Source organism: Euwallacea fornicatus, chromosome 9 (assembly GCF_040115645.1).
Source record: "Euwallacea fornicatus isolate EFF26 chromosome 9, ASM4011564v1, whole genome shotgun sequence".
NCBI classification, from domain to species: domain Eukaryota; kingdom Metazoa; phylum Arthropoda; class Insecta; order Coleoptera; family Curculionidae; genus Euwallacea; species Euwallacea fornicatus.
The window spans coordinates 587,959-615,541 of NC_089549.1; the positions used below are offsets into that span (position 1 = coordinate 587,959).

General features: G+C 37.4%; 6 protein-coding genes across 12 annotated transcripts in view; 3 read left to right on the forward strand and 3 right to left on the reverse strand.

Moving 5' to 3' along the window:
* The first annotated feature begins 235 nt into the window (after positions 1 to 235).
* On the forward strand, positions 236 to 1,946 carry MagR (Iron-sulfur cluster assembly 1 homolog MagR). Its single transcript, XM_066285853.1, has 4 exons — positions 236 to 402; positions 503 to 556; positions 1,085 to 1,160; positions 1,221 to 1,946. Exons 1-4 carry the CDS (start codon positions 322 to 324, stop codon positions 1,397 to 1,399), a joined length of 390 nt encoding a protein of 129 aa, XP_066141950.1. The 5' UTR covers positions 236 to 321; the 3' UTR covers positions 1,400 to 1,946.
* Positions 1,930 to 4,643, reverse strand: LOC136341174 (SCL-interrupting locus protein homolog). Its single transcript, XM_066285844.1, has 6 exons — positions 4,455 to 4,643; positions 3,110 to 4,363; positions 2,805 to 3,052; positions 2,666 to 2,717; positions 2,433 to 2,602; positions 1,930 to 2,367 (listed from the first exon to the last, which is right to left on the reverse strand). The coding sequence occupies exons 1-6, from the start codon at positions 4,509 to 4,511 to the stop codon at positions 2,046 to 2,048; spliced, it is 2,103 nt and encodes a 700-aa protein (XP_066141941.1). The 5' UTR covers positions 4,512 to 4,643; the 3' UTR covers positions 1,930 to 2,045.
* A 925-nt stretch (positions 4,644 to 5,568) lies between these two features.
* LOC136341257 (DNA-directed RNA polymerase II subunit rpb1-like) lies at positions 5,569 to 5,973 on the forward strand. The gene has a single exon (XM_066286035.1). The coding sequence runs from the start codon at positions 5,569 to 5,571 to the stop codon at positions 5,971 to 5,973; it is 405 nt and encodes a 134-aa protein (XP_066142132.1).
* A 41-nt stretch (positions 5,974 to 6,014) lies between these two features.
* LOC136341235 (lipid droplet-regulating VLDL assembly factor AUP1-like) lies at positions 6,015 to 9,477 on the reverse strand. 2 transcript variants are annotated; one of them, XR_010732461.1, is made up of 9 exons: positions 9,183 to 9,477; positions 8,665 to 8,776; positions 8,434 to 8,610; positions 8,245 to 8,383; positions 7,911 to 8,188; positions 7,657 to 7,858; positions 7,051 to 7,230; positions 6,573 to 6,932; positions 6,015 to 6,507 (listed from the first exon to the last, which is right to left on the reverse strand). XR_010732461.1 is itself a non-coding variant. In XM_066285991.1 (8 exons), exons 1-8 carry the CDS (start codon positions 9,221 to 9,223, stop codon positions 6,817 to 6,819), a joined length of 1,245 nt encoding a protein of 414 aa, XP_066142088.1. In that variant the 5' UTR covers positions 9,224 to 9,477; the 3' UTR covers positions 6,015 to 6,816. The 2 variants fall into 2 exon arrangements, 1 of the variants encoding a protein (XP_066142088.1); XM_066285991.1 differs by having other exon boundaries at positions 6,015 to 6,932.
* Positions 9,478 to 9,645: 168 nt separating this feature from the next.
* On the reverse strand, positions 9,646 to 27,408 carry LOC136341232 (facilitated trehalose transporter Tret1-like). Of its 6 annotated transcripts, none has more exons than XM_066285982.1 (10): positions 27,233 to 27,408; positions 12,257 to 12,326; positions 12,036 to 12,201; positions 11,842 to 11,978; positions 11,284 to 11,501; positions 11,090 to 11,221; positions 10,864 to 11,032; positions 10,531 to 10,809; positions 10,293 to 10,391; positions 9,646 to 10,236 (listed from the first exon to the last, which is right to left on the reverse strand). In XM_066285982.1, the coding sequence occupies exons 1-10, from the start codon at positions 27,251 to 27,253 to the stop codon at positions 10,061 to 10,063; spliced, it is 1,467 nt and encodes a 488-aa protein (XP_066142079.1). In that variant the 5' UTR covers positions 27,254 to 27,408; the 3' UTR covers positions 9,646 to 10,060. The 6 variants fall into 6 exon arrangements, with proteins under 6 accessions (XP_066142079.1, XP_066142082.1, XP_066142080.1 ...); XM_066285985.1 differs by lacking the exon at positions 27,233 to 27,408 and adding an exon at positions 17,937 to 18,138; XM_066285983.1 differs by lacking the exon at positions 27,233 to 27,408 and adding an exon at positions 17,556 to 17,783.
* LOC136341236 (adipokinetic hormone/corazonin-related peptide receptor variant I-like) overlaps positions 18,961 to 27,583 on the forward strand; it is a 43,043-nt gene continuing 34,420 nt past the window's right edge. The window contains exon 1 of the transcript XR_010732463.1: positions 18,961 to 19,089. The gene's annotated coding sequence lies outside the window, so the exon portion shown is untranslated. The remainder of the gene's footprint in view (positions 19,090 to 27,583) is intronic.

The window sequence follows — 27,583 nt, forward strand, 5'->3', positions numbered from 1 at the left end:
TTGGCTGAGTAAATTAAGTAGAGAAAATTTACATGGTGAAAATTTTATTTTAAAATGAAAGTTTTTTTTATTATGTATCATTTATTATAATGGATTACTATCGGAAGACCCTCTACCTCGAAGTATATGTAAATGGTAAAAGAATTAATGCCAGTTTTATTAATAAAATACTTTGAAATCTCATGTTTTGACGTTTTCATTTATTAGCCAATCAGCACCGCAATGTGGCAGGTCCGGATTTAGAACTATTTTAAATTTCACAAACCAGTCCTGGTTGTTCTTAATTTTGAAAAATTTGCTAAAAATTTTAGTTAATTGAAAATGGCAGCAAAAACTGTTGCCACTGCCACAGTGAGGGCCGTTAAACGAAAATTACTCCCTACCAGACAAGCCCTAACTTTAGTGAGTATATAGAATTCAAATTATTATATAAATCTCATAACCTCCAATTTTGTTTACTTCGTTTCAAACTCTATTTTCGAAAATATCCTCATTTTTTCAGACGCCCGCAGCTGTAAACAGAGTAAAGGAGCTGCTTAAACACCATGAAGAATACGTAAGTTAAAACTCTGTGTAAATAATAACAATTAGCAGTATTTAGTAATTTAGTATTTGCAACAAAGTCAAGAACTATTCTTGAATATGAAGTAAAGAATAGAGTACAAGTTTAAATTTGATTAGTCCCACATGTAATTTAAATAGGAGGGAAACATTAAAGTTAGACCTAAATAGTACCAAAATTATTCAAGTTTCACCAAGTTTAGTGAGAGTTAAAGGTGGAGAAAAATTATAGATGTTCCTGTTGACTTTAAAATTAAGAACTTATGGATCATTATTGCTTCTTGGTTGCAAAAGCTGTTTAAATTATAGAGCTATTTCAGTTTTTCATTTAATAATTTCTATCCTGGAATATTGACATTGATTCCTCACTAAAATCCCTTTTTGGAGTTTAAAACAGCACAAAAGCAAGCAAAAATTTCTTTTCATCTTGTCTGGCTTCTAATACTACAACATCATTCATCAGCGGCATTTAGACTTTCCCATATATGCATATCTCTATTTCCACAATCACAAATAATTTCAGATGGGATTAAAAATTGGGGTCAGACAAAGAGGATGTAACGGACTTTCATATACCCTGGCTTATGCCACTACAAAGGGTAAGCAATTTAAAACGTTATCCTTCAAGTATTTGTATTAACCAATTTAACATAATCCAGAAAAACTGGATGAAGAAGTAGTTCAAGATGGAGTCCGGGTCTTTATAGACAAAAAGGCCCAACTTACACTATTAGGAACTGAGATGGATTATGTCCAAAACAAATTAAGCTCTGAATTTGTGTTTAACAATCCAAATATAAAAGGAACATGTGGCTGTGGGGAATCCTTTAGCGTGTAAAAAATATTAAGCTGATGTAGTACAATTTTTAAATTGTTAGCAAAAGGCTTTAAGCGAATGTTTGCACTCGACTTTAAGCGTTGTGGAAAACGTTTTTTCTCCTTTGTACTATGTAATAAGTGAGATTTGACCAATAATTGAGGTTTCTTTTCACTCAGTTGTTAAATTTGCAGCCATTAGTATAGCTTTCTTCATGTATCAACTGCATACATCCCATAATATAATCTTTCTAACCAACGGGTTACATTGGTGACTGAACTGCAAAAGCGGGGACGACATTGACTTGCATTTTGTAAATTCTGCGCATGATAAAATTAGGGACGCATCAAAAATTACTTGGTTGAATGGATTCAACACACTGTATAACGCACCAATGTTATCAATACTTTCACGAGTCACCTTGAGTTAAATGTACGATTGGTAGAAAAATATTTCTTATATGCGTGGAAGTAATATCAAATGATCAATATCCTATGGAAGTATGTGGTATCAAGAGCAGGATTTTTTTGGAAGTGTTTGAAATAAACTCATTTATTATTATAATAAATTGTTATTTATTTGTCATTGTACATAATTCAAATATATAAACATTTGAAAAAAAAAATCTATAATTATGTTTAATTTATACATTGACCTTTGTGGGACGTTATAGAAGCTTGGGTTGCTGTTTCAGTTTAGAAATATCCAAGATTTTCGGTGAATGTTTTGAACTTTGGTGCTTTAGAGGCTTAAGAAATTCTTTCTCGTTTTGAAGGGTGTTCCTGATTAAATTGTACTTCTTCATATATTGCACAGTCGCAAACGAAAACTCCGGCCGATTTTTAATTCCCGCTTGTTGGTTTTTACTGGATTGCTGCTGGTCTAATTTGGCTAGATGCTCCGCAGGAAGGTATTTTAATAGTAATTGTTTTACTGCGATGCTAACGTCGTCTTGAGAGTAACACATTCCTGCTGAATCCTTAGACGATCTGAATTTTTAATGAAATTTATAAAAATATTTTGTCCACAATTTTTAATTCAGAAGTGTTCTTACGAGCTACTTTCGTCAATAGGTACATCAACTCCAACTTTCCTCAAATGTTTTAATGCAGCTTCTTTCACCTTGTGCATGGTTTGGTTATTTAAATTGGCTTCGCCAGCATTATACGCGATTTCCTCTGCCGTTTGTATTTGAGCTTTACGTAGGATTTTATTTACTTGTGTCTGAAATAATAAAAAATATAACATGGAATCATCTATGTCAAATGCCCTTGGTATCACACTTACCATAAGATTCTTGTAAAAGGTCATTTCAACTTGTGAAGTGTCGTCGTCTTCTCTGAAATACACAAAAATCTTGAAGTAATGATAAGCCTCATTTAAAGGTTTAAAAGTGTCATATTACATTATTGTTTCCGAAACTTACGATTCTGAATCTTCAAAAGCGTTCATTTCAATTTGAATACTTGGTTCAGGACTAGGACACGTCTCTCTCACTTTTATTGGCTCTTTGAAAACCAATGAGGTATCAACCAAAGTTCCCTTGAAATTGTTTTCATCTTTGTCCTTAGACTCGCTTTGTGTTGACTGTGTTTCGGTAATTTCCTGAATTTTCAGAGGTTCAGGCTTATAGTCTAGTACCTTGGCGATTCTTTCAGGAAATTCATTTTGGTTCTGCAATAATTTTATTAACCAATTAAATCAGAACCGAGAAAATTTTTCTTGGTTCACCTTAACGGGCCTTCTGAAAGACACTTCTAAGCTAGTCGTTAGGCCAATAGAGAAATTTTTATTTCCCCTTGGAGAGTTAAAAAACTCCCCTGCATTATGCTGGGTGCTTGTCACACATCTCTCCTGAACTTTATTCCTCCCATTGTTATCTTTCTTAGACAAATCATAATTTTGATTAATAACTCCCTGTCTAATTCCATTCTGAACAGTTCTCTGATTCTCTCCAGTTTTATGCATTGAAACTAATTCTGTAACTTGTTGCTGTAGCAGCAAAAGTTGGGAGTTTTGTTGGGCAATTTGCTGACTTTGTTGCGCTATAATCTTGAGCAAATCTTTGGCTGAAAAATCCTCATTATCTTTGAGTTTTACAATTTCAGAATGGCAAGTATCAGTGCAGCAATCACATGGTTTAGGAGAAATTTTCATTTCTGATTGATGTTCTTGTTTGATATTTGATCTCGCTTCATCATGGTAATTGTTGTAACGATGCATTTGTGGATGTACAAAAGGGGATATTGGGTTACTATTTAGTGTCTGAGTATGCATTATATGGTTCCTTTCAACTGTAATGGGCCTTTGGTCATCAATTTTGGGCATATATTTATTATCTGATTGGTCATATGGTTGAAAACATTTTTCAGAAAAAGGAAATGTTTTTCTTTCTAATGATGCACTTTTAGCTATCTGAATTTCAGAACCAACCCCTTTATAGTTAAAAATGTCCTTAACGGAGTCATTTAAAGCCACCTCATGGTGGGAATTCTGGGATTGCAAAAACTCCTTGTAAGTACTTGGAACATATTCCTTTGCCACTTCCTCCTTATCTGAAACTTCTGTTTTTAAGGGCCTTTTTGGCTCATTTTTAGGTAAGTCTATTAGGCTAAGATCTAACTGCCGGTTAGGTATATTGGCCATATACATTTGCTCAAAATTCAGAGGTCCAGTTTTAGATATCAACGGACTTGTTGAGGTAGGTTTACTTAGATGTATTTGTCTTATATTCGTGTTATTTTCAACTTGATTGTTAATAGTTTTTGTGTGCAGCTGTGGACCCTCAAAACGAACTTTCTTTAAAATCGAACTGTTTGTTTGGGGGAAGTTTTTAGGCACATTCTCTTTATTTTCTGTTAAACAATCGTTGTCACAAGTGCGTTGTTGATGTTTCCACTGCTCATAAGGAGTGAAGTTATTTTTGCTCGTTACATTAGAGGGGCACAATAGAGAAATTTCAGGCACAACTGGTTCTCCTGACAACTGAAATTTGGAAACAAAACACAACTAGATTCTTTTTATGGTGAAATTAATGTTGTTAAATTTTGGTGGGGAATTGGAAAACTTTGCTTACCATTTGCCGGGAAATTTGGGCCGGAGGGCGTCTTGGGAGATCGTAAAATGAATCCATATATCTTTATTTATTGGAAAATGTGAAATAATGCAGCAGAACGCTTGAATTAAATAGGGGTTTCAGTATGAAATGTAAACTTGTTTAAAAAGATTCCGTTGGACGTCAATGAGGTTAGATTTCCTCATATGACAACTTAAATGACAGTTACATTCAGATGAATAAAACTGATCGTATCATCATTTCGTTTCTTTCTAATTTTTGTTACGCGACTGATAATCTGGCACCTTCCATGCAGTCGCAATTTCTGCAGATGCGCTTTTTCAGGTTCAATGTACGTGTCTTCATAAAAATCGTTTTTAATGTGTTTCTCCACACAAATTCCTGACGAATTAATTATTTTTATCACTTAATCAATGTTTCACGGTTAACGTGATTTGTTTTTGACATAAAGAGCATTTTTTTAAAATGTCGTCTTTCTTTCATTTCACACATTTTTAATAAGTTGCTTCGTACAGGTTCCCTTCAGCAGGTTTTCGCCAGGCAAAAGGTATGCTATGGCATGAATCTGTAGTATGTTTATCATACCATGATACTATAGTGTGTATATATACATGCCGAACTATTACATATATACTATGGTATGCCACTCTAGTTCATACTATAGAGTGAAATACTTGCCCAAACCATAGTATGACATATTAACCCATAATGAAGTACGAGTAGCCTATGCCACTTCGTGGTATAAGCCTCCATATTGTAGTATGACCAGACGCATATTACGGCATGGACAAATTTCCACATTAGAGTATAAGGTAATTACCACATAGTATAAGATAACTATCATATTATAGTATGGGTAACTATAATGGCATATGTCCGACGTAAGTTTCATACTTTAGTATGAAAGTTGCATACAATAGTATGAAAGTCCCACACTATGTATATAGTATGAAAGCTGCGCACTATAGTATGAAACTCCCCTACTACAGTATGAAAGTCCCATACTATAATATGAAAGTCCCATACTATAATGTGAAAGTCCCATACTACAGTATGGAAGTTGCGCGCTGCAACATGAACCTCCATACTGTAGCACGAAAGTCCATACTATAGTATGAAATTCCCATACTACAGCATGAAAGTCCCATACTGCAGCATGAAAGTCCCATACTATAGTATGAAAGTCCCATACTACAGCATGAAAGTCCCATACTACAGCATGAAAGTCCCATACTACAGCATGAAAGTCCCATACTACACCATGAAAGTCCCATACTACAGCATGAAATTCCCATACTATGGTATGAAATTCCCATACTATGGTATGAAATTCCCATACTATAGTATGAAAGTCCCATACTATAGTATGAAAGCTGCGCACTATAGAATGAAAGTCCCATACTATAGTATGAAAGCTGCGCACTATAGAATGAAAGTCCCCTACTATAGTACGCAATGTCCATACTATAGTGTGAAAGTCCCATACTATAATACAACTCCCATACTATATATGGAATGACTATCCATAAAAATTTTGTAATAATGGTAAATAAGCAACTCTTTCACAAAAAAATGAGTGTTTATTGAAAATTAAATGTTATGCTCCATTAAACCCATTATGCTAAAAATAATATATTAACAGCAATAAATTATTCGCCTAATTATTTACATGTTTTTTTAAAATTTATTTAATGTATAATAGCAGAACTTATTTCACAATATGCTTTGATCTATAAATATAATATAGTAAGGTAAATCATCCTCTTCCTTGCACATAGATCCCAAGTAGTGCATAAGTAGAATTGCAACAATCCTTATGAATTTTCTATTAGCATGACAATTGCCTTTTAAAAAATACGTTAACAGCTAAATCTCACACAGTTTGGCAATCATATTGCGCTTAAAACTGCATGAAGATTTCAAAATAACTACTGACAACAATGTCATCGTTTCAATATAAATTAAAATGTTGTCATACTATGAAGTATGATAAGGAGTATTTTACCGAGTTCGGTAAACGCATCACGAGCGCTTCAGACACCGGCCCATCTCACTGCAAGTTATTAAAACTAGTGGTAAAAAGAGCGACTAAAATTGTCTCACACATTAATACCGTACCCGGCTATTATTGACATATGGGGTAATGACATTGGATCCAGCAGTCACTATATGAATTTGACAGTATTTCAACTTGTTTTAGTGAGGTGACAGTAATAAAACTTCCAATTAACGGATGGAATGGAATTATGTACGATACACCAGCCGGCAATTTTATTCTGTCAAAATAAAACTTGATTTGAGTTAGATCCTAAATAGAGACTGAAATGAGCTTAATAAATCAAGCAATTCATGATACAGGGCGCTATAGAGAAGGGCTCAATTGTAGGTTGTGTTTCTCGATATATCGTTGTCTGGCGGCGGCAATTAACTGCTGTTTTCTCTCTTGGAAGGACAACGTGCGCTCTGTGGCGGTTTTACCTGGTAATCAAATAGTCAGAATGCTTAAAAGGATTAGAAAAGGTGAAGTAATAACTTTTTCTGAAAGATGGATTCATCCTTCAGAAGTTAGAAAAAATTAGCTGGACTGGATGTTTACCGAATGTTGCTGCTCCCAAGTTGAGCAAAGAGGATGAGGGAGCAGTCAATGGTCCCTTACTAGAGGACGTGGAGCCTGTAGCGGAGGAGGGCGCACTAAAACGAGCTGCGGCTTCCGGAATAAACCTTACTCGGCCTTCCAGGATATTCGTGATTGTGGTGTCAACACTTCGGGTGTGAACTAGAAATATTATTCTTCTCACGCGGCCTTCGCAACTAAACCTACCTACGTTATTGTTTCCCGAGTAAAACGTTTTAGGGAATGTTCATTAGCCGTATTCAGTAGAGACAACAGATACCTAACTGTTGGTATGTTTACTGAATTGTTAGCTAGAGTTACAGTTCAAATTTGTAGTGAATGTAATGCAAAAAATTATATTTACGAATTTCAAATAGTTACTCAACAGTTTCCCAACTGTTAACTCTGTTAAATGATGACATTAAGTCTTAACTTCATTGGCGTAGCGGGTGTCTTTTTGGATTGTTCAAATATCCATACAAAAACCATCTTGTCACCTCAAATTTAGGAATTCGTACCCGTCCGTTGGATTTGGTTACATTTGAGAAACAAATAAAATATACGCTAAAGGATCTAATTAGAACATACCTAAATCCCCATAAATGGCAGACACTGGAACATGTGGCAAAACCTCCTTGACCTGCGTCGCCATTCTCGCTAGTTCTGGATTTGGAAGCCGACTAGACCCGTATCTCGCGTCAGCGAGGGCTTGAGTACGCCTCTTTTCTTCTAAAATCTGCCTCTTACACCACTCGGCAACATCAGATGAAGAAAAATGGGTGGCTTCAACCTTAAATAGCTCTCTCAATGCAACAATTCCCTTTTCACACTAGCAGCATTACCTTTAACTCGGACGCGATATTTTGCCTCACGATATCGGCAAATTCATCTTCGGACAGGCTTTTCTTCTCCAAAGAGGGCAAGAATTTGATGTTGTAATTGGTGAATGGGGAGAACATGAAGTATAATAAGTCATTCATATAAGTGGAGCCTAAAGTGCTGATTGCAATATTCAAGAGAGGGCGTTTGATTGTAATACATAACGGCTGGACCTTTTGGAAGAATTTGAAGTACTGAGAGTTGAACTTCAGTAGGGCTTTGCCGTTGGTGGGGATTTCCTCTGAAGTTACGTTTGTGACAAAATTCAGTGGAAGAAAAAGATTAACTTGAACTAACCTGGACACACAAGAACTGAGGTTTTTCCTTTTTTAGTGACCTTATCTAGATTCCTCTTAAAGGTGTCAGTACTACCCAACGGTCCTAAATCTGCAATCTCCAGGGCGGATATACTGCTAAGAGGGGTTTTGTTTAGTGGCTGAAAATTCAATTAATAAATTATTAACTCATTTTAATCCAGGATCATACCAGGAGAGTTCCAACAGCTTTAGTTATAGCTACATGATCAAACAGTGACAAACTGTTACTAACAAACACCTCAACGTTTTCTTTCTTTTTCTTGTTTTCCACTGACACGGTAATACCAAAACAGATGCACGCAAGGTTATTTAAGAAGTTTTGAACTGGGGGAGTACTGGGGAGCACCTTGAAGCACAATATAATAATGGCACGTTCCATGATGGGGACTGATTTACTTACCTGTCCAAGAAACATAAAAACCATTGCCAACAGACATCTTAAAGCCAAAATTATTAATCCAATAGGAAAGTATATTATTGTGACCAAAATGCTTGATTCCGACTTTTCGAACCTGTAAACAAAAATTAAGTGATTTGGTTCTAAATATATTCAGGGTACCAACACACTGTACAACTGATATTATGATGGTTATATAAATTATTACATTTACTAGTCCTAATTTCTTACATCATAAATAGCAGAACATATGCAATGAATGTTGTATAAACATATTATGAAATACTAATGTACCAATCACCAGCAAGTACCTTTAATTTATCAATTTATTTGTACTTATTTCAATATTTAGCTCCTAAATTTTTTGCAAAGTCCACTGTACATATATGGCCCAGAGGCTTGTTGTTCTCACTCTCATATAAACTACATAGAAACTCATACACCAACTTTCTCTTCTGTTTAATAGTTAAAGACTTGAACTTCATTTTGGTCATTACGAGACAAACGAACTTCTTACTTACCTGTTGGAATTAACTAACTGTTTGATCTCTATGTTACTCATTATTAATAATAAAAAATAACAGAGAATAATTGGGTCCAGCTGCTGCAGTTCCACTCACAAATAACCGTTTATCTGGGAGTTTGCTATTCTTACGGGACAGTTGCTCTGAAACGCACGGTTTATATATCTTCTTTACGATTATTTTAAGGATTTTTGATGCGGATTAACTATAAAGTTTTTGTAAAAATAGCGTAGAATGATCAACAAAAAATAAACATCCTCACCTCATGACCATTTTATGATTAGTGTCAAAGTCAAAGAGTATCATCAATCAGCTGATTGTCCGGTACATATTGTGGCGACATCTGTGAGCGAAGAACCGACCGAAGAGTTTAGAGCAAATAAAGGAAGCTTCGGCACAAAGACAAGTTCGCCTGCTTCTTACAGATGGCGCCACTTTGCTAAAATCTTCTAGATGGCGCTTTTCAAATTAATTGATTTATTGATTAATAAAATTTCTTTTAAATATACATTAACAGAGCGGCATCCTAAATAATTTACTTAAATATATACATATAATATTATGTTTGCTTTATATACAAGCGATTCTCATGTAGAACCACGGATTTTGTCTAAATTTAGCGTTCAACCCAAACTAGAGCTTCGGAAAATTGGCAGGGATTTTGAGAATCATGTCAAAATATTGATGAGTATTATGGCAGTCAAAGTATTGGGGAAAAACTCAAGGAACATTCAATAAGACCTAAACGCACACCATACAAATTTCTGGCCTTAAAAGAACGAATTGTTTGCGTGACATAAAACTTAACAAATTAGCTAAAACTTAAAACTACAGCAGTCGAAACTCAGCTTAATAAAGCTTATAATAAAATTAATTTAACTTTTAAAAGTCGGATTGTCCACCCCGTTGCCGTTGGCATTTCCTAGTTTAACGCCATTAAGGATATCTTGCACCTCCTGAGTGCTCTTTCCCTTAGTTTCCGGCATGCAAAATTTCACAAAGAAGCTACCCAATAGGGCAATGGCGGCGAATACATAGAAGGGGATGTCTCCTATAATTAAAACAGCAGATACGAACCTCTAAAACTAATTTTCGTCAAATACAAACCTCCAATGGTAGTTACAATATTGTTGTAGAACCTGGTCACCACGAATGCTAGGAACCAGTTGAAAGTTGCAGCTGCTGAGCTGGCAGTAGACTTAATTTCTAAAAAATGCCATAAAATCTATAAAATAATCTATATCTAGGAGGCGTCCCAAAAAGGCTTCTATGCCAAAAATTTTCCACCGCAATGTCTCATAAGTTTAGCACAACCTTTTTGGAGCGCCCCGTATGTAGAATTTACCTGGGGGCATTAGCTCGGATGAGGCCATCCAGGGAATAGGGCCGAATCCTAAGGAAAACGCGGTGATGAATACAACTAGAGATACAATGGGCAAAAACCCGATTTTGTCCAATGTAGTTTGCTCTACAATATTTCTCCCCTGCAGAGTGAAAAACACCCCCAGCAAGGCCCCAGAGATCGACATGAAAAGAGCCGACGTTATTAGCAAAATCTTGCGTCCGAATTTATCTACCACCAGGGAGGAAATGAAGGTGGCCACCACCTGAACCACTCCGACTCCTGATGGTTTAAAAAATTTAATATTGTTTCTTAAAAATTATCGAATTGATATACCTATGGTGGAATAACTTGGGTCTATGTTCCCTCCAGCGCTGCCAAAAATGTTGGACATAAAGAAAATTACAGCGTTAATACCGCTGAGTTGCTGGAATACCATCAAGGAGAAGCATATGAATATAGATTTTTTTGCTGCTGTGGTTTGGAGGGCCTCAATGAACGATCCCTACGCAAAAATAAAACTTAATTCCTCCATTTGATTTACGGCATTGGACGTAACTACCTTCTCAGCTTCACTTTTATCAATCTGCTGCTGCAATTCTCGCAGCTCAGCTTCGCTATCATACGCGGGCCCTCTTAGCTGTTTCAAGCTGTGAAGCGCAGCATCTTTTTTGCCTTTTTTTAGCAGGTACACCTGTATAGATGAAGCATTGGTATATGTAAGTGGACGAAGCATGTCTGCAGTAAGGCTCTTACAGGGGTTTCTGGTTGAAAGACGAACACTAATCCAAACACGAAAGGGATGCAGCAACAGAGTATGGAAAACACTTGGGTCGACGTTATAGCGCCAAATATGTATGAAAATAGAATTCCAATGGTCAGGAGTAGCTGGAAGTAACTGCCCAAAGCACCTCTGATCTCCTTTTCTGCGATTTCACTTGTGTAAAGGGGGGCAGCTACACAGAAACTTCCACCTGAAATATGGAATCGAAAACTGTGCAAAACGATTAAAAAACGCTCAGTGAGGAATGTGTAGAGCTTCGTGTATCTGAGGGTCAGCGCAGGTTGCATAGTTTTTTGTGTGGGTGCAGACTGGTTCGGTTTCTACGCAATTTTTGCGATACTTGTGTGTTCATTTTCCGATCTTTTGGTGATAAAACTTAAACACCCTGAGCTACGTCACTGCTTTTAATGAACTACATCAGCATAACGTATTCTTAATAATAGATGGCGTTACGCGATTTACCCTACCTGTAGCTGTGTAGTTACCTCAATTGTGCAGAACAATTAAACCATGTTTACTTCGCTCCTTACCTGCCAGACCGGCGAAGAACCTTCCGGCGTAAATCATATCAGCATTTGTGGCGAATATAATGAGGAACCAGCCAAGTGAGAAGGGCAGGATCGTGATCAAACAAGCCCATTTCCGACCAATGGCGTCGCAAATCATTCTGAAACGAGTTTGAACTTGTCGGCATCGTTGCCAGATCTAAAAACGCTCCTTTTACCCTATGGGGAAGCATGTTATCATTGCACCTATGGTTGCAAAGGACGAAATCCAGCCCAGGACGTCATTATCAACGGGAATATCGTTGAGACTACCTGTCATCAGGGAATCTGAGATGGTACCGGTCCATCCTAGAACTGCACCTGCGGCCACAGCACCTAGACATACTGAAAAATGAGAAAAATGGTTAGAAATGTTCTTGTTTGTCCCGATTTTTAATACCTGATAAGGCAGCTACGTATTGGGGTAGCTTCTTGGCATTGCTGATCGTCCTGGGAGCGTCCATTTTATTCTGAAGATAAATGTTGTAATAGAAGCGATGTATGTAGGTACCTCGGGCATAACTTATTGGTAATCTTAATTATGATCCCTTGCTAATTAGTTCAAAACAGCATTTGCATAGATTTACGACTTCCTTACAGTACATTTGTTCAACGCTGAAGTTAATGCTCCACCGTATTTTCATTTATTTTCACGACCTGGGGGGGAGAAAGAGTCTACATTCGACTCCCTTGGGACGTCAAATTTCGTATTAAAACGTGGTCAATAGAAATCAGGTAATTCTTTAACGGAGCTGCTCTTACCTTCGAGGCAGCCTCATCAAAACCACCATGAATTCGATAATCAAATTGAATCGTAAGGCATTATTCGAAACGGAAAATTCTGTCGGGAACTTCCCAGATAATTTCGCCCTAAATCACTCTTAATTACTCACAAGAACTGTTTCCCTCTTTCTTCTTAGCCTGAGAACGGCCCTTGAGGATTTTTTTCTGCCCTTTTGCCTTTTTTTCTGCTCAGCCGTATCACTCGAAGTTGAGCTGAAGTCTGATGTTGATAAATCCGAGCAGGAACTACTTGAAATCATCATTTTACCTCGAACCCAACTGATAGAGTATGTCAATAGTGCGTTATGGATAGGGTGATGGGTAATAAATGGGTGTTTAATAATTATTCTGATTACATTTATCGAATATAACTTTAGGTGAAAGCGTCATTTCCTTCTTTGATTAGTTCGCTTGAGGCCGAATTTTTAATGTTCTGTTAATTTTAACTTCGGGCTAATTGCCGGTGATTCCGCGAGTCTGGCAAACGCCATTACCGAGTTTTAAAGCTAAGGCGAGTCAAGGTTAATTTGAGCTACTCAAAAGAAGGCAGACTTTAGGGTGGTTTAGATTATGCATTTATCTCGGGAATATCTTGCGGATTAACTGCATGCACAGTATCTTGTATGTGTGCAGATTCACTGTACCACTCCAAACAGAACGGTTTCCTGCGTGTCGCAACTATATCGCTAGAACAAACTCATTTTTCTAACTAATACAATCAAGTCTGGTACTCGAGTTTTGATGGGCAATCATGGTGATTTCGCAATAAAAATGTGAAAAACCGTAATTCACTTTGTGCAATAATTCGCATGTACATACGTGTTTTGGCTGAAATTCCCATGTGGTTCCTAACCGCCATAGCCGTATTAATTCTCATGGATTATCCCTGTACTTTTTACATCAATTTTCATAAATATGTCAGACTCTAGCAGGTGATTATTAGACAAAAATCTGAGATTAATCATTTTTAAGGTGGATTACTTTTTCACGTTGTTTTCACCCACATAAAATTCAGCGATCATAAATCAACTCCTCACCCGTTTGAATCGTTGTTGTTTATTTGAATTTCTTCAATGGATAATGATCGTTCATTGTTCTACGAGTGGCGTTAAGCAAGCTATTAACACACCCACCGGCGGAAAACCAATCATGTTTCCTGCAGTTCTCAAATAGTCCAAATATTTCATGCTTTTGGCTGATAAGGATATATTAATCTGGCGTAAACAACATTATTACGATTTTACGAATTGCAGTAATCGTAAATACACCCTTGAGTCTTTCTGGTTATTATTGAGTGTTTGTGCACAGAAAAACATTTTCGTTTGTGCCAAAACATTAAATTAAATGCCCAATTTGTTTATGAGATTTAGATTAATTTACGCACGCTTATGCCCACGCTATCGAGACAGTGGTGGCTTTTTCACGATATCAGAGAAATAAACCAACGATGTTCTCGCATTTCGTCATTGTCATCCATTTTACTCATTTTCCTATAATTTATCTTGTTGGTAAAGTTACCAGAACTTTGATATATTGATCCTCATTCGCGTAATATACTGGTAATTAGTTTTGGCTAATTTCGCCAAGTTGAGTAGTAGTTAATCTCGGCTTGATTTAGGTTAGCGTAAGTTAGTATCAGGTGTGCCGATCAGATTTCAAATTAATCGGGGTTAAAAAGCTTAAGCTTTGTGGCGATTATTCTAACGATGAGTCGGGTTAGTTCAGGCGTTGATCAATCTCACATTGGCTTAGGTGAGTATTGTCACGAAATGTGCTCACAAATTTCAGCTTTATTTGGGTTAATGGCATCGATTCTTTTCCGATTTATTCGGGTTAATGCCGTCCGTGCACTCTCAACTGGATCACGTGGATATTAGTAGGTGCGCGACCAAGTTTCCGGGTTTCACGCATGGATGGCGCTGACGACACGTCAATCGACATAATGGCGGAAACTGTCTTTTTTTTTTATAGCTTAAGACAGTTGTCATCAATGACCAGTTGGAATATCAACATTTATCGCAACGCGAAGTAATTTCTCCTAAGAACGAAAATGTAGAGTTTTGTGCCAAATAAACATTTGCGGGAGGTCTGCGACCAACGTGCACCATCGAAAACTACACGTCAAGATCGGTTTAAGCGCTTCAGAAGTGGCGACTTCGACGTCGAGGACGGGAACCGCTCCGGAAGATCAAAATCAATTGGAGACGCCGATCCGCAAGCTTTATCGGATGAAGACGAAACGTAGGCATGCTATCAACCTGCGGAGGCATCAAACGTGATCTGCCAAGGTATTTCCAAACGTTCGCATGCCATGGGAAAAACTCAAAAAGAGGGAAAATGAGTGCCGCACGAGTTGACCGAGAGACGGATGGAAAATCGGCAGAACCACTTTCGAAATTTTGCTTTTACGGCAAGAAAGAAGGAGCTTCCTGCGCCGAATCGTTCCTGGAGGTGAGAAGTGGACCTATTTTGAGAACCTTAAACGCAAAAAATCGTGGCTTTCACGTGGCGAAGCAGCGACACCGACCAAATCGCTTCGGAAAGAAGAGAATGCTCAGCGTTTGATGGGGCCAAAAAGGAATCGTGTACCGTGAGCTGTTGAGACCGGAAGAAACTGTCAACGGGCATCGCTACCGACAGCAATTAATCAATATGAGAACCGTGCATTGCTGGAATAACGTTCCAGAATGGAACACGAGACACGAACGAGTGATATTGCGGCACGAGAAAAGCTCCAAGCCGCTGCACTTCCATCGTCCAGGACACCATCAAAACGCTGAAATGGGATCTGCACCCGCCACATTGGCCAGACCTGGCCCCCTCCGATTTTCACTTGTTCCGATCCCCTTAGGGGGGGGGGGCTACAGTTGAGCAATTTCGCGGAAATGCAAAATTGGTCGGGCGAATGGTTTCGGTCCAAAGACGCGTCATTTTACCGTCGAGGTATTTGTGTATTGCCAGAGATGCGGCAACAGTGTGTAGCTGGAGAGGGACAATACTTGGAATAATCCTTTTTTTTTGTTTCTCTTAAAATTTTCCATTTTCCATTCATCGAAAAAACCCGGAAAGTTAGGTAGTATAATCAGGTTGATTCGAGTTAAATGGGTGTGGGTTACTCTCAGATGAATTCGAGTAAACTTAGTATAACTTCGGGCAACTAGCAACTTTGGAGTTTAAGTTCGCCGAAGTGAAGAATTTCCTCGTTGAAGTTTTTTTTTTCAGGAAACGAAAAATTGACTGAAAATTCTCTACGACTGAAACTTTTATGTTTTTTGTAAATGACTCTAAGAACCATAGGAGTTTCTGACAATTATCAGTATTTAGGTAATCTAGAGTCGAACACGTTAGAAACGTTATTGTGAATTTTTCTAACTTTTCTTTCGAAATTTTTCATTTCGTGATGTTTTTCTAGCACTATCAACTCCCTATAGGTTCCTGTAATAAATAACTCTACAAGATATTGAACTTTCCTAATAATTTATTTGAAAAAAGTTTTCGTATACTCTTTCTCTCTTTTCAGTATTTTCTATTACTCTCACAATTGCCTTTGAATAAATAAAAATCGGCGGCACGCCTCAAGCGGATTAGAAGGACTCGGGTGCCAAATTCCGTCAGCACTATACCGGGTGGTTCATTAACAATGGGACCACAACATGCTGGAGATACTACTAAACATGACTGGAGAAGACACGCCGAAAGCTGTTAGTTTCGAATGTACAGGGCGTTGAGATTAAAATTTTAATTAATTTTTTTGCCATTATCCTGAAAGTACCGAATTGGGAAACTTGCTAAAATATCAGCTTAAATTGACACACGAAAACATTCTCATTTCGACCATGACTCCGACCATTCGACCTTCAATCTTTAAGCCAGTACCAAGTTAGGAATGTGCTGAAAAAAGGTGGGATTTCTAATGCGAAAAAACCCAAAAGTCGAAGTAGTAACTTGAATTAAAAAAAAAAACAATAATAATAGATGAAAAATGCCTTTCTAGACCCATCTGAATCCCGAACCTTTGAAAACGCTCAAATTTGGAGGTGATGGTCGGAATTCCGGTTGCTTAAACTTAAATTAATCTAAAAGGTTTCAGAGCTCCCCGGTTTCCTAGGGCTTTTCAGGATTACTTTTATAGGAATGAAATAGGATATCAACTACACGTTTCTGATAGGAAAATTTATTAGGAATATCCGTGTAAACCTGCAAATTTATGGGGCTTTAAGCAAAAAGAGATTGGGGAATCTGCATGATAAATCTACAGTATATCGGTTTATTTATGTGCTATTTATTTGCTGGCTTATCGAGTAATCGAGAAAGGGGCACGTCTGAGAGGTTCGTAAGTAACTTTGAGACGATTTCGGTGGATTAGTGAGGAAATTTTACATTCGAAAACGCCCAGGGAAAAAAAAATTATTAAAATTTTTAATTAATTATTTTTATTAAATTTTTAATAAATTGTTTTTATTAAATTTTTAATAAATTGTTTTTATTAAATTTTTAATTAATTATGTTTATTAAATTTGTAATTAATTATTTTTATTAAATTTTTAACTAATTATTTTTATTAAATTTTTTTTTAATTATTTTTATTAAATTTGTAATTAATTATTTTTATTAAATTATTAATGAATTTTTTATTAAAAAATTATTTTTATTGACTGACCTGGCTTAATTGGCACCACTCGGCTCACAGCTTCTTCAGGCGTATCTTCTATTTAACGATCGCAGGCGCACTGATGCTACGTTAATCACTCATAAACATTTTGTTGTTTTTGTATGAAGTTAATTACACATACAACATCGGCCCGATTTTACTAGTGAAATATTGGGAGAGCAACGTTTATCTCAAATCAGATCAGAACTCGGAACCCCCTGTTCGTGTGTGTGTGTGTGTGTTTTTTTCCGATGAAAGTACTTACCTCTGAATTATCATTGAAAATCACCGTTTCGTGAAGGGGGAATCATGCCATTTCTCGGCACTAGGTGCGAAATAATAAACATTTATCGTTTGGAAATGTGCGCAATTTCACAGTTTCCTGTGGTGTTCAATACTGGTTTTGGACTTATTGATAAACTACATGGAAACATACACCTAGATTAGCTAGCTACGCCCTCAATGTTTTTCTCACTGCGTTCGGCCCACGAATGGGATTTGGTGATTTTCACCAGAGATAAATTTGGCGAAATCGCTAAAGTTTAATGAAAGTTTTTCTTTATGATATGTTATCTAAATCCTTGTTTCGATTAATATTATTAATCTTTAGATGTACAAATGAAAAATCCCAAAAAAAAAAACTCACCTTCGCTCACCGCAAATTGACGTTACTCTGAGAAATTCGAGTCTTAAGATCGGAGATTTTTGTCCAAATTTAATCTAATCACACAAAAATGGTAATTTCTTTATTGCGACAATATGTATTAATTGCGCCAATAAAGCACTAAACGTAAACAAACAATTACGATAATTTCGATGGTAAAATCTTCAAAACTCCCATACACTTTTAGCGAAACACCGATGGATCGTTCACTAAGCTTGCAAAAAAAGGTTAATAAGCTATGTGGTTATTTGTGTTGGTAATGGAATGTCGCTAATAAGCTGTCTAATCATAATTTGTGTAGAAAATATTGTAAAAACCTTGAAAACCTAAAGCAACCTAGTTATGAGGAGTGTAAAAGTAAAACCTATTCGGGGTCAATATAAACAAAGTGATCGAAATGTTTCAGCGGAAAGGTACCTCAACGTGGTCGTCTCGATGCGCCCCATAAGCCTGCATAAACTGGGCGTAAATATCTCTTTTAGTTTCTGAGATGCAGTACCGCCTTGATGTCTATTTCGGCGATTTTGGACGTACCTCAAAAGGGAGCGGCCTGCCAAAACGGTTGTGCTACGCTCGTGGAATTTTGCTCAGTACTATTACATCTATGGGATGTCTTGGGGGAGGGGGGGGGGGAGGTAAATTTGCATTTAAACGAGTTAAAAAAAACACACACACAGAGCAGTACTAGGAGTTCGATCTTCGTGCCGATTTACTGAAAATAACAAAGAAACGCGGAAATGATTTGACCTCCTTTGGTGGACACAGTTTTTCCCTCAAGTTGAATCAGGTCGATAATTTTTGTTCATACGTACTGGGAACACGCTAAAAGTGGCGAAAAAGTGCATGGTTTTCCTCGAATTAAAAATGTTCTGGAAAATTTCCTCGAATTCGTGGAAGTTGCTGGCCTAGAGCCTCTATAGCCCGCCATATTATGTCAATTCAAGCCCATATTTATTATTATTTATCACGAGTTATCCAACATTTTGAAACATCATGGGCTAGACATTGGAAATTTGAAGTAAAACACACCAAATGGTGCAAAGAACAATTATTTAGTGTACTCTGGCAAAACGCGGAGACTTAGCTGTGGGCATCCCAGTACCATTCGATGGGTAACTAAAAATGACACATCCTGGTAGGTTGGAAAATAGGGCATTGCATTTAAACCAACGAAATTACAGCCACTTAAAGTTCTTGCTTGATTAGTTTTCATTTTTGCACGCCCTGTATAAGATAGCACGTTTATCATGATTGTGATATAAAGTATGATCTATTGTCACACCACTGCAAACTACGCTTACATGACTTAAATACTTCTGAAATGTTTAAAACATTAAAATTATGTTAAATTTTGATCGAATTTGAATTATTTAAAAAACTTTAAGTGTTAGGTATTGTAAGTCTTATTAAAACAGACGCTTTGATCGAAGAATTCGAAAATGTAATAATGTGCAAGGGGTGCTATTAAAAAAAAATGCAACTTCGATACTTTTAGAGTTTTTGGGACACCCTGTATAATATGAAAATAATTTTAGAAAGTAGTCACAATAGACCCTCATATAGTCCAGAGGTGAGACTTTTTGAAAGCCTCGTATTTTGGCCACAATATTCCGTGCCGTAGAGCGTGAATGACCCCGTATATATGCATAGAGGGTAGCTAAGATATAGAGGGTGTCAAATTATAACAAAAAAGTCTCCTTAGATATTTCCAATATGGCTCAAATTCGATTATTTATTGATGTAAAAAAATAATATAAATATTATTTGCAAGATTATTGTTATAGTGCAAGGTTTTCTTCAATTTTTTCAATTCAAGTTTTTTCCCTAATTTTGAAATAAATAAACTTTGCATTGATCAATTATTAATAAAAGGTTTCTGCAATTCTTTTCGGTTCTGTTTGCGGAACAAAAAACATAAAAATCGGTCTTAACTAACGGCAAACGCAATGTCGTACATACAGAATAAAATAAAGGTATCCCCAAGGCACACCACTGTCGCATGGAAAAATCCAAATAGATATAAATATGAAGCTTTTCACTCCACATTTGCACGCTGAAATTCAAAAATCAAATTCGAGCCATATTGGAAATATTCAAGGAAAACTTTTTTTTGTGGTATATTTTAACACCCTGTATATTGAAAACGAAGCATTTGCGAACATTTGCCTATTAGACACGTTCCATTTGAAATGCATCCGCGATTAGGCCATTAAATTTTCTACGCGTTGTTAGAAAACACCTTGTAGAAGGGATGGTCGTGCAAAAATGCTTTGGGGTAGATCTTTTTCCCCGGAGTTAGAATTTTTCTAAAATTATTAATCCGGAAGGAAAATCTACTTTTAAAGTCGACAAATCAAAGTCTCAGTACTTCACCGCTTCACACTGAATCAAGTCGATAGTTTTTTTAAATTTATTTAGAGAAAGTGTGCAGCAAAAATCTGCTAAAAGAGCATCGGTGTTGCAGGTTTTCACTCGTAGCAAAATATTTCTAAAAATTATTTTTCCTTAAATTTAATATTTTCTTAAATCTCTCTTCCTACAGTCTCGGGACATCACAGCTTCACATCGAATCGAGTGTGTAATAATGTTCTTGTCACTGCATGCCAAGCGCGCGCAAGAAACCGAACTGCAAACGTGCAAAAACGCATTGGCGTAGAACTTTTTTTTTTAAGTAACAAATTTTTGAAAATTAATTCTGTACGATTTAATATTAAACGATGTTTCTAATACGAGTGTGAAATTATTGCTGGTTTTAGTACGTGCTGCGCCAATGAGATTGCGAACGTTCCGTCGCAAATTTTCAACAAAACCATGAACCTTGGGAACTACAGATAACAAAGCCAGCGGCGAGCCGCCTCTAATTTAAACGTTTAATTTATTTATTTCGACTTGTTTTTATTCCTTAAATCTCTTTCGAATGCCACCGGGACCTCACGGAAACTCAAGCCAAAACTTATCCAACGTGGAAACTTCACATAACCAAAAATCAACAGCGAAGCCCCCTTGAAAGCACGTCGGGCTGCCTTTAAACTTTATTAGGGATCTCTGATATGTGATATCATATAAAATTGGGGTACTGGAAACTATGTCAGGGGAGTTTGAGGCAGGGCCTGCCTCGTAAGGCGATGACTGTTACATCAAGACCGCAGTGTAAACTTGAAAATTTTCACTTTTGTGTCTCATGTGCCAATGAAATTACACGTTCCTACCGGGACCATTTGTGAATCGTGCCCTTAACAACTCAGTGGCGTAATACTTTTTTGGCGTTGAAATGCACTTTTATTATGTTGCTAAGCCTGGCGTTATTCCGAGAAAGCTCTATGAAATTTGAGCTCTCTCTGCGCAAGATAAAGGGATTATTTGGGGCTCTATTTATTTTTTTCTTATATTGCCAGAGAGCTTTCCCATTAATTCCGCTTTTAATTTAATTCGGAAGTGCCTTCTTCGCCCGGAAGGATAGCGAACTTTAGCAACTTCCTGGAACCTTGGAGGGGCCAAATCCCACGGAACCATCGAACCAGCGGTTCCATGCCTTTATTAACTGGTTGGTGGTACCAGACAAGCGTCGACCGTGAATTCGAAACTGTTGACGTTGGCCATGGTTCGGCTCTGTATGGTACCGCACAAATATTATAACGACAGAACCATATTTCCATTTTAGCGGTAGGATGTCATGAAAGGAACTATCAGCAGTTTTTTTTTGTGATATCATTAGCATTTTATGGTTGCGGGTAATTAGTATTCCGCAGATTGGGTAACCCTGAAAGTCCATTGTCATTGTCGCAGTTAACGACGACTTATGGTTTCAGCTTTGAATAGTAGGAATTTCGCATGTTTTCACCTAAGTACCAATTGCATTGAATTCTAATACTCCCATCAAGTCATAAGCATACATTTACCACGGAGGTCAACACAATTATTTCCCATTTGATTCATTTACGATGAATCTCTGTTGTTCTTAACCCATTTACTGCTAATTTAATTGCAAATTATGGAAATAAATAGGAAAAGTTGAAGATAATGAAATAACTGTATAAATTATAAGGTTGACGGAGCGTTCTAAGAGCTTTTTCAGTTAATTACCATTTATAATTTATACTCGTAAATGTACACTAATTACCCCCGAAACGGCCCCTTTACTTGTTTCGACTACACGCTTGAACACACGCAAAAATATACCCTGAACTGTCCGTAAAAAAGGGCGATCCTGCAGCTTATTGATCAACCAACGCATGAATCCGTCCTGCTTTGTGATTCTACGAGCTCGAACCGGAAATAACCCGTATGATAACCCGAACCAGAATTAACCTGTTTATGTTTACGTTTTCGGGGGTTTGCAGCGAGTTAAATATGGCTTTGAGCCACGTTTGTGTTCGCGCTAATATTCAGCTTAATTCTTTGCAAACCAGTTACGCACCGGGCTTATATTTTAGAGAATTGTCGGGTTCGAAATGTAAAAAATAACACTTTTCATCGAGACGTGGTACGCCACTGCTTGCAATGTAACAGATTTGTTTCAAGTGTAAATATTTTTCGTTTCAGAGGATTTAATTCCTTGAAAACCATACGAGCAGAAAGATATGTGTGAAAAAGTTCTCCAGCCACAGCCTATTCGAAAACGGTCAGGGCTGACCGAAGTGTCCTACGCCACTGTTCGCGATGCAATTCATTAGGTTTGTCAGGCACGTTCTAGCAATACGTAATTTGTTTCGGACAAAACCAGGCGCTCGGCACAACGTTTAATACGTTATTTTTCTGAGACTTTCACGTTAACGAAACTTTGGCGATTATAGAAAGTCATCAAACGATGGACGTCCACGCTGCCGCTCGTGATAATCAAAAGCTTCGACCATTTTCACCTGCAAAGAAGCGAATCGCAATTGTCTCAGAAAAAAAAGTGAAAGAATCGAACGTTTAACCCTGCGCACGCCTCTGGTGGCTTCGGAGTGCGCCTCGAAACCAAAAATCGCGACGGCAATATTAAATTTTTGAATCCGACATCAAAAAAAGTAATTTCAATAAAAATGATCATTCGAAACGATTGAGCTTTCTTCGGCCCTTTTCAGTTCGTAATGATATCGAATTATTATGAAATTATTTGTGTCAAATCAAATGGAAATTAGGTCAGTTCGACAAACAGGCATTTAATTACACAGTCAATTTTCGCACTGTTTAACCGACGAGGATGACATTGCCTGGGCGATTACAAGGGATAAATACTAAACTAATTTGTTGTGCTGCAACGGAATTTGGTATTTTCAGTAGTATTCGGTGTATTACAAGAAGTCCGTTGTAAGACACGTAAGGTGGTATGAGTCACTTCTTACTGATTTCATTCACTTGATCAGATTGGTGATTGTGCAGGTGCTGAATGTGCGTTCGTATGCTAAGAGAATGCGTCATTGAGAATGCGAAAGGGTGGACGAACAACAGATTTTTTTAAGATTTTTTTTTTTTTTTTTTTTTTTTTTTTTTTTTTTTTGGAAAGAGTAGTAAGATGATGTAGGTAAATTTTTTATCATTCTCGTAACTATCCTAATCCCCCAAAAAACGCCAATGGAGTGCTGCATTAGAGTCCACTCTCATCATTATTTTTTCGTAGGATGCCTTAAGAGGATTCTTATCATTTTCTTCGACTGCCGCGGAGGTTTCAAAAACCAGTTTTCCCAGATCATTATTGTCGAATTAAACCGAACGAAGCTCGAAAAAAGAGCTTTCAGCTGCAAGACCAACAAAGGGCGCACAAAAACAAATACATGTAAATATGTATGTATGATGATTATGAGGAATTCTCGTATGCACCTAATTACGCCAGAATATTTTCTTTGAGACTACGTGCATGCAAATTAATCAGGTTATTTCAAGAGAAATTCCAACTCTGTTCGTTTACTCGAACTACAGAAGTTTCTAGAAAAGTGATGAGGGATTTCTATCTCTGATTGGAAGACTTTTAAAACAATTCCCCCAGTATTTACATAAAATGGTGATTTGAAATGCAAAAAATGCAAAATGGAATATTATCGTTTGTTAGTTCATAAAAACTATCGAGTCTTTTACATCGGACACGTCTTTATTCGCTTGAAACGTTTAAAACGTTTATTAAATATTCCTAAGGCAATTTATTTGTCAATTTATGCGCTTATGGTTTTGAATAAAATTACGAACTTCCTTGTACATACGAAAGGCGACATATTCCAATGCGAACGGCGGCATAGCACGTCTCGCCCAAACTCGAGATGGCATCAGTAATATAAATACAGCCATTAACTCACTACGAATCTCGTAGTGATTCGGATCCTACGAACATTTTCAGGAATTAATTGGGTCAGGTAGGTGCAACGCGCATTTCCCCCAGATGACAGAAAGATGGTACATCCCTACAAACGATAGGAACTGTCGAAAATTCAATTGTTTCTGTCCGCGCGCTTCTTGACAGATATCCTTATAAACGTCATAAAGTGAAAGTTATTAATTTTTATGGTAATAATTTCTGGTTCGGCTTGCGAAGCTTTGTTTCCTTCGAATACCCTGTTGTGTCCTATAAAAAAATTAAAGAGAACGGGTCGCAACAAGCACCGTTCTTCCGATGAAAGGCGTCTGATAAGGAACCTAGAAATGGAGGACCGTCATCCCGGTCCATCGCAAGAGTTATTGGACGTTCCGTCGGAACGGTCCGGAATGCCTTTAAAGACCATTCCAATCAAGAAAACAAAGGTAAAGCTCTGAAGACTACGCCTAGTACGGATCGAAAAATTGTGCGAACGGCAAGGAAAGACTCTCTCAAGACGGTCCAAGAAATGTTGACCGAGTCAGACGCTGATGTCGACGCTTGGACAATTCGGAGAAGGCTCCTGGGACAGAACTTGAAAGCGAGAAGTCCCCGACAGGTGCCCCTTTTGAAAAAAAATTCATCGAGTCGCTCGAGAACACTCAGAACGGTCGGGGGAGGAAAATCAGAAAAAATGGGGAAAATTCTAGGGAGTGACGCATACAAGATTATGCTGTTTAGTTCGGACCGTTCCGGATTGGTGCGAACGCCCTCAGGATTAGCGTTTGACCTTAGATACACGGTGAAGACCGCAAAGCACGGAGGCGGTAATACTAAAATTTGGGGATGTTTTTTTTGGACTGGTGTGGGCCCTCTCGTAAAAATTGATGGAATTCTAACTGAAGAAGAATCATATTTGGACATCTTAACAGTCCACGTGTTGCCGCATGCTGACGTGGACATGCTCTTTAAAATGGGCGGTAAGATGACGATACGGCAAATGTTGTGAAGAATCGGTTCGGCACAAATTCCGTTGATGTTATGGACTAGCCCGCACAATCGCCAGACTTGAATCCTATAGAAAGCATTTGACACTAGTTGAAAAACACGAGTACTGTCGAAGGCTCATCGCCTCCATGGTGTCAACATGTTTTGGAAGCAAACGGGTGCATAATTAAATACTAATCATTAAATTTTATGATTCGTAAATAATTTGTGTTTTTTTTTAATGATCAATAAGTTTTCATCTATTTAATGAAAACACTCAATTTTTCAATTCTTGTGTTTTTTGCTTTAATTTCTAAAATTTCGCACATATTACTGATAATTTACTGTAGTTTAATGTTAAATACTGCCTTGGATAAGTCCTCAACACGGAAGCATTATTTCCCGTAAAAACTTCGACAACACAGAGCGTTAAGCAGCAAATGGGCAGATGCATTTATTTCATTGCTCGCATCTGTATATATAAATTTTTAATTCCAATCGAAACAGGACATAAAAATTCTCTAAAAGACTGACGAAGCTGGTAAGGCATGCCTCACGTATTCAGAGAATTCAGCTCAATATCACCGTGAACATGAAACATGCCAAAATGCAGATTAGCTTACTAGTTTAGTACACAGCCACAAGTTTAATTTTACGTGATAATTTTCAAAAATTTCAAAATTTAAGAATTAATAATAGAATGCAAATTTTGTTGGTGCAGTTTATCGATGAGTTTTGCACGACAATGTTTTTTCGAAGTATTAAAAGGAAAGTTTTATCTCTGCTGCTTGATGCGCCTCTAATTTTTGAGATATAAATTCAATTGCTTCATGGAATATGAAATATACCTACAACTGAATATCTTACTGGATTTTCCAAGCTTTCCGATTCCAGATTAAAGAAGTATCGAGGTTTACCTGTGACAATTTATAAATCTGCCTCCAGTTCCCTAAGAATCTCACTTTCAGTAAATGTAAACGTAAAATATGCTTAAAGTTGAAAGCTCACTAAGGAAACAGTGGCGTGGAAATTATTTGAAGTTTCAGAAGGTCGTCTGGGACGCGGCTGCATCGGGGGAAATTTGAAAATTTTCTAAAATTTCAAAACGCTTAGAGCGGACATATTCCACCAAAACCAGCAGCACGGCAGGATTCATTCGATCGTCACAATTTTCTACAATTAGGGGCTTAAGAGATTCTGTGAGCCATTCAGTTACGTTTCTTAATTCCGAGAAATAAAATTGAGAATGTTACTAAATATCGGCAAAGATTTGAGCGAATACGTCCCGCTGAAAACGGTAACGCAGCACGCTTCGTTCGATCATTATCATTTTATAAAACCGGGGGCTTAAAAATTCCGTAAAACTTCACGCGCTAACTTGTTACGCCTCTGACTTTCAACTGATAAAATTAATAATTGTCTGAAACGTCAAGGCAGCTCAAACCTAGTGCACTCCACTGAACGCAGTGGCGTCGCGCGTTTCATTCACTGCGTGGCTCTTGGACATTCTAAATCAAGTGATACTTTAAGTTTTTGAAGATGAATTTGCAATGTTATGACAGGCCTTGTGGTCCGCGAGCCGATATCGACCAGAGCAAGGCTAAATATTCTAGAGAAAGTTGGATTGGATTCTGCATTGAACAGTGCCACACACATAAAAAATGTTACATAATTTTAAATGCTTTTTGCAGCAGGTTCTATTGATATAAAAGAAAAAAGTCATGAGGAAGTAAAATCTAAAAAAAAGCGTTCAATTAAGGCCCCGAGGTCGTTAACAATGTGGAAAAAACGAGCCTTCAGGAACGCCCTAAATTTGCTTCAAGGCGTGATTTGATTGAGCCATTAGTGAGGTAGAATCGCGGACGAAAGGTGCGTACGAAAGAGCTTGTTGAATGTCCAATAATGGAACGATTTGAGTTTTAAGTAATGAAAACGTTCGCCGACTTATTGGATCGTCCATGCAACATCAAGTGATTCTCTGTTAGTTTAAACAAAGATAAACTATGAAATTGTTTGTGCTTACCAAAATATATTTCTTGGTCATTTCCTCGGGGAAAAGGGGCACTAAAACACGACAGTTTCTAATAACTTTAAGTCAAGTTTTGATTGACCCGCGGCACCACAGAGCGGATTCTTGAAATGTTACTGAACTGGACAGTGGCCTGCAACTACACTATCTCGAACCCAACTTTGTATAGCAGGAATTCTTCCTATATCTTGCTCACCTGCGATATCGAACTACTTGCACTTTTTACCTGTACCGAGTGTTTTTTTTTTCATCGTTGTCTAAATATCCGACAGTGAAATATTGCATGAAACAAGACAAGTCTTTGACCTATAAATCCTCCTTTCAAGGGCAATTTGTACGTCCCGG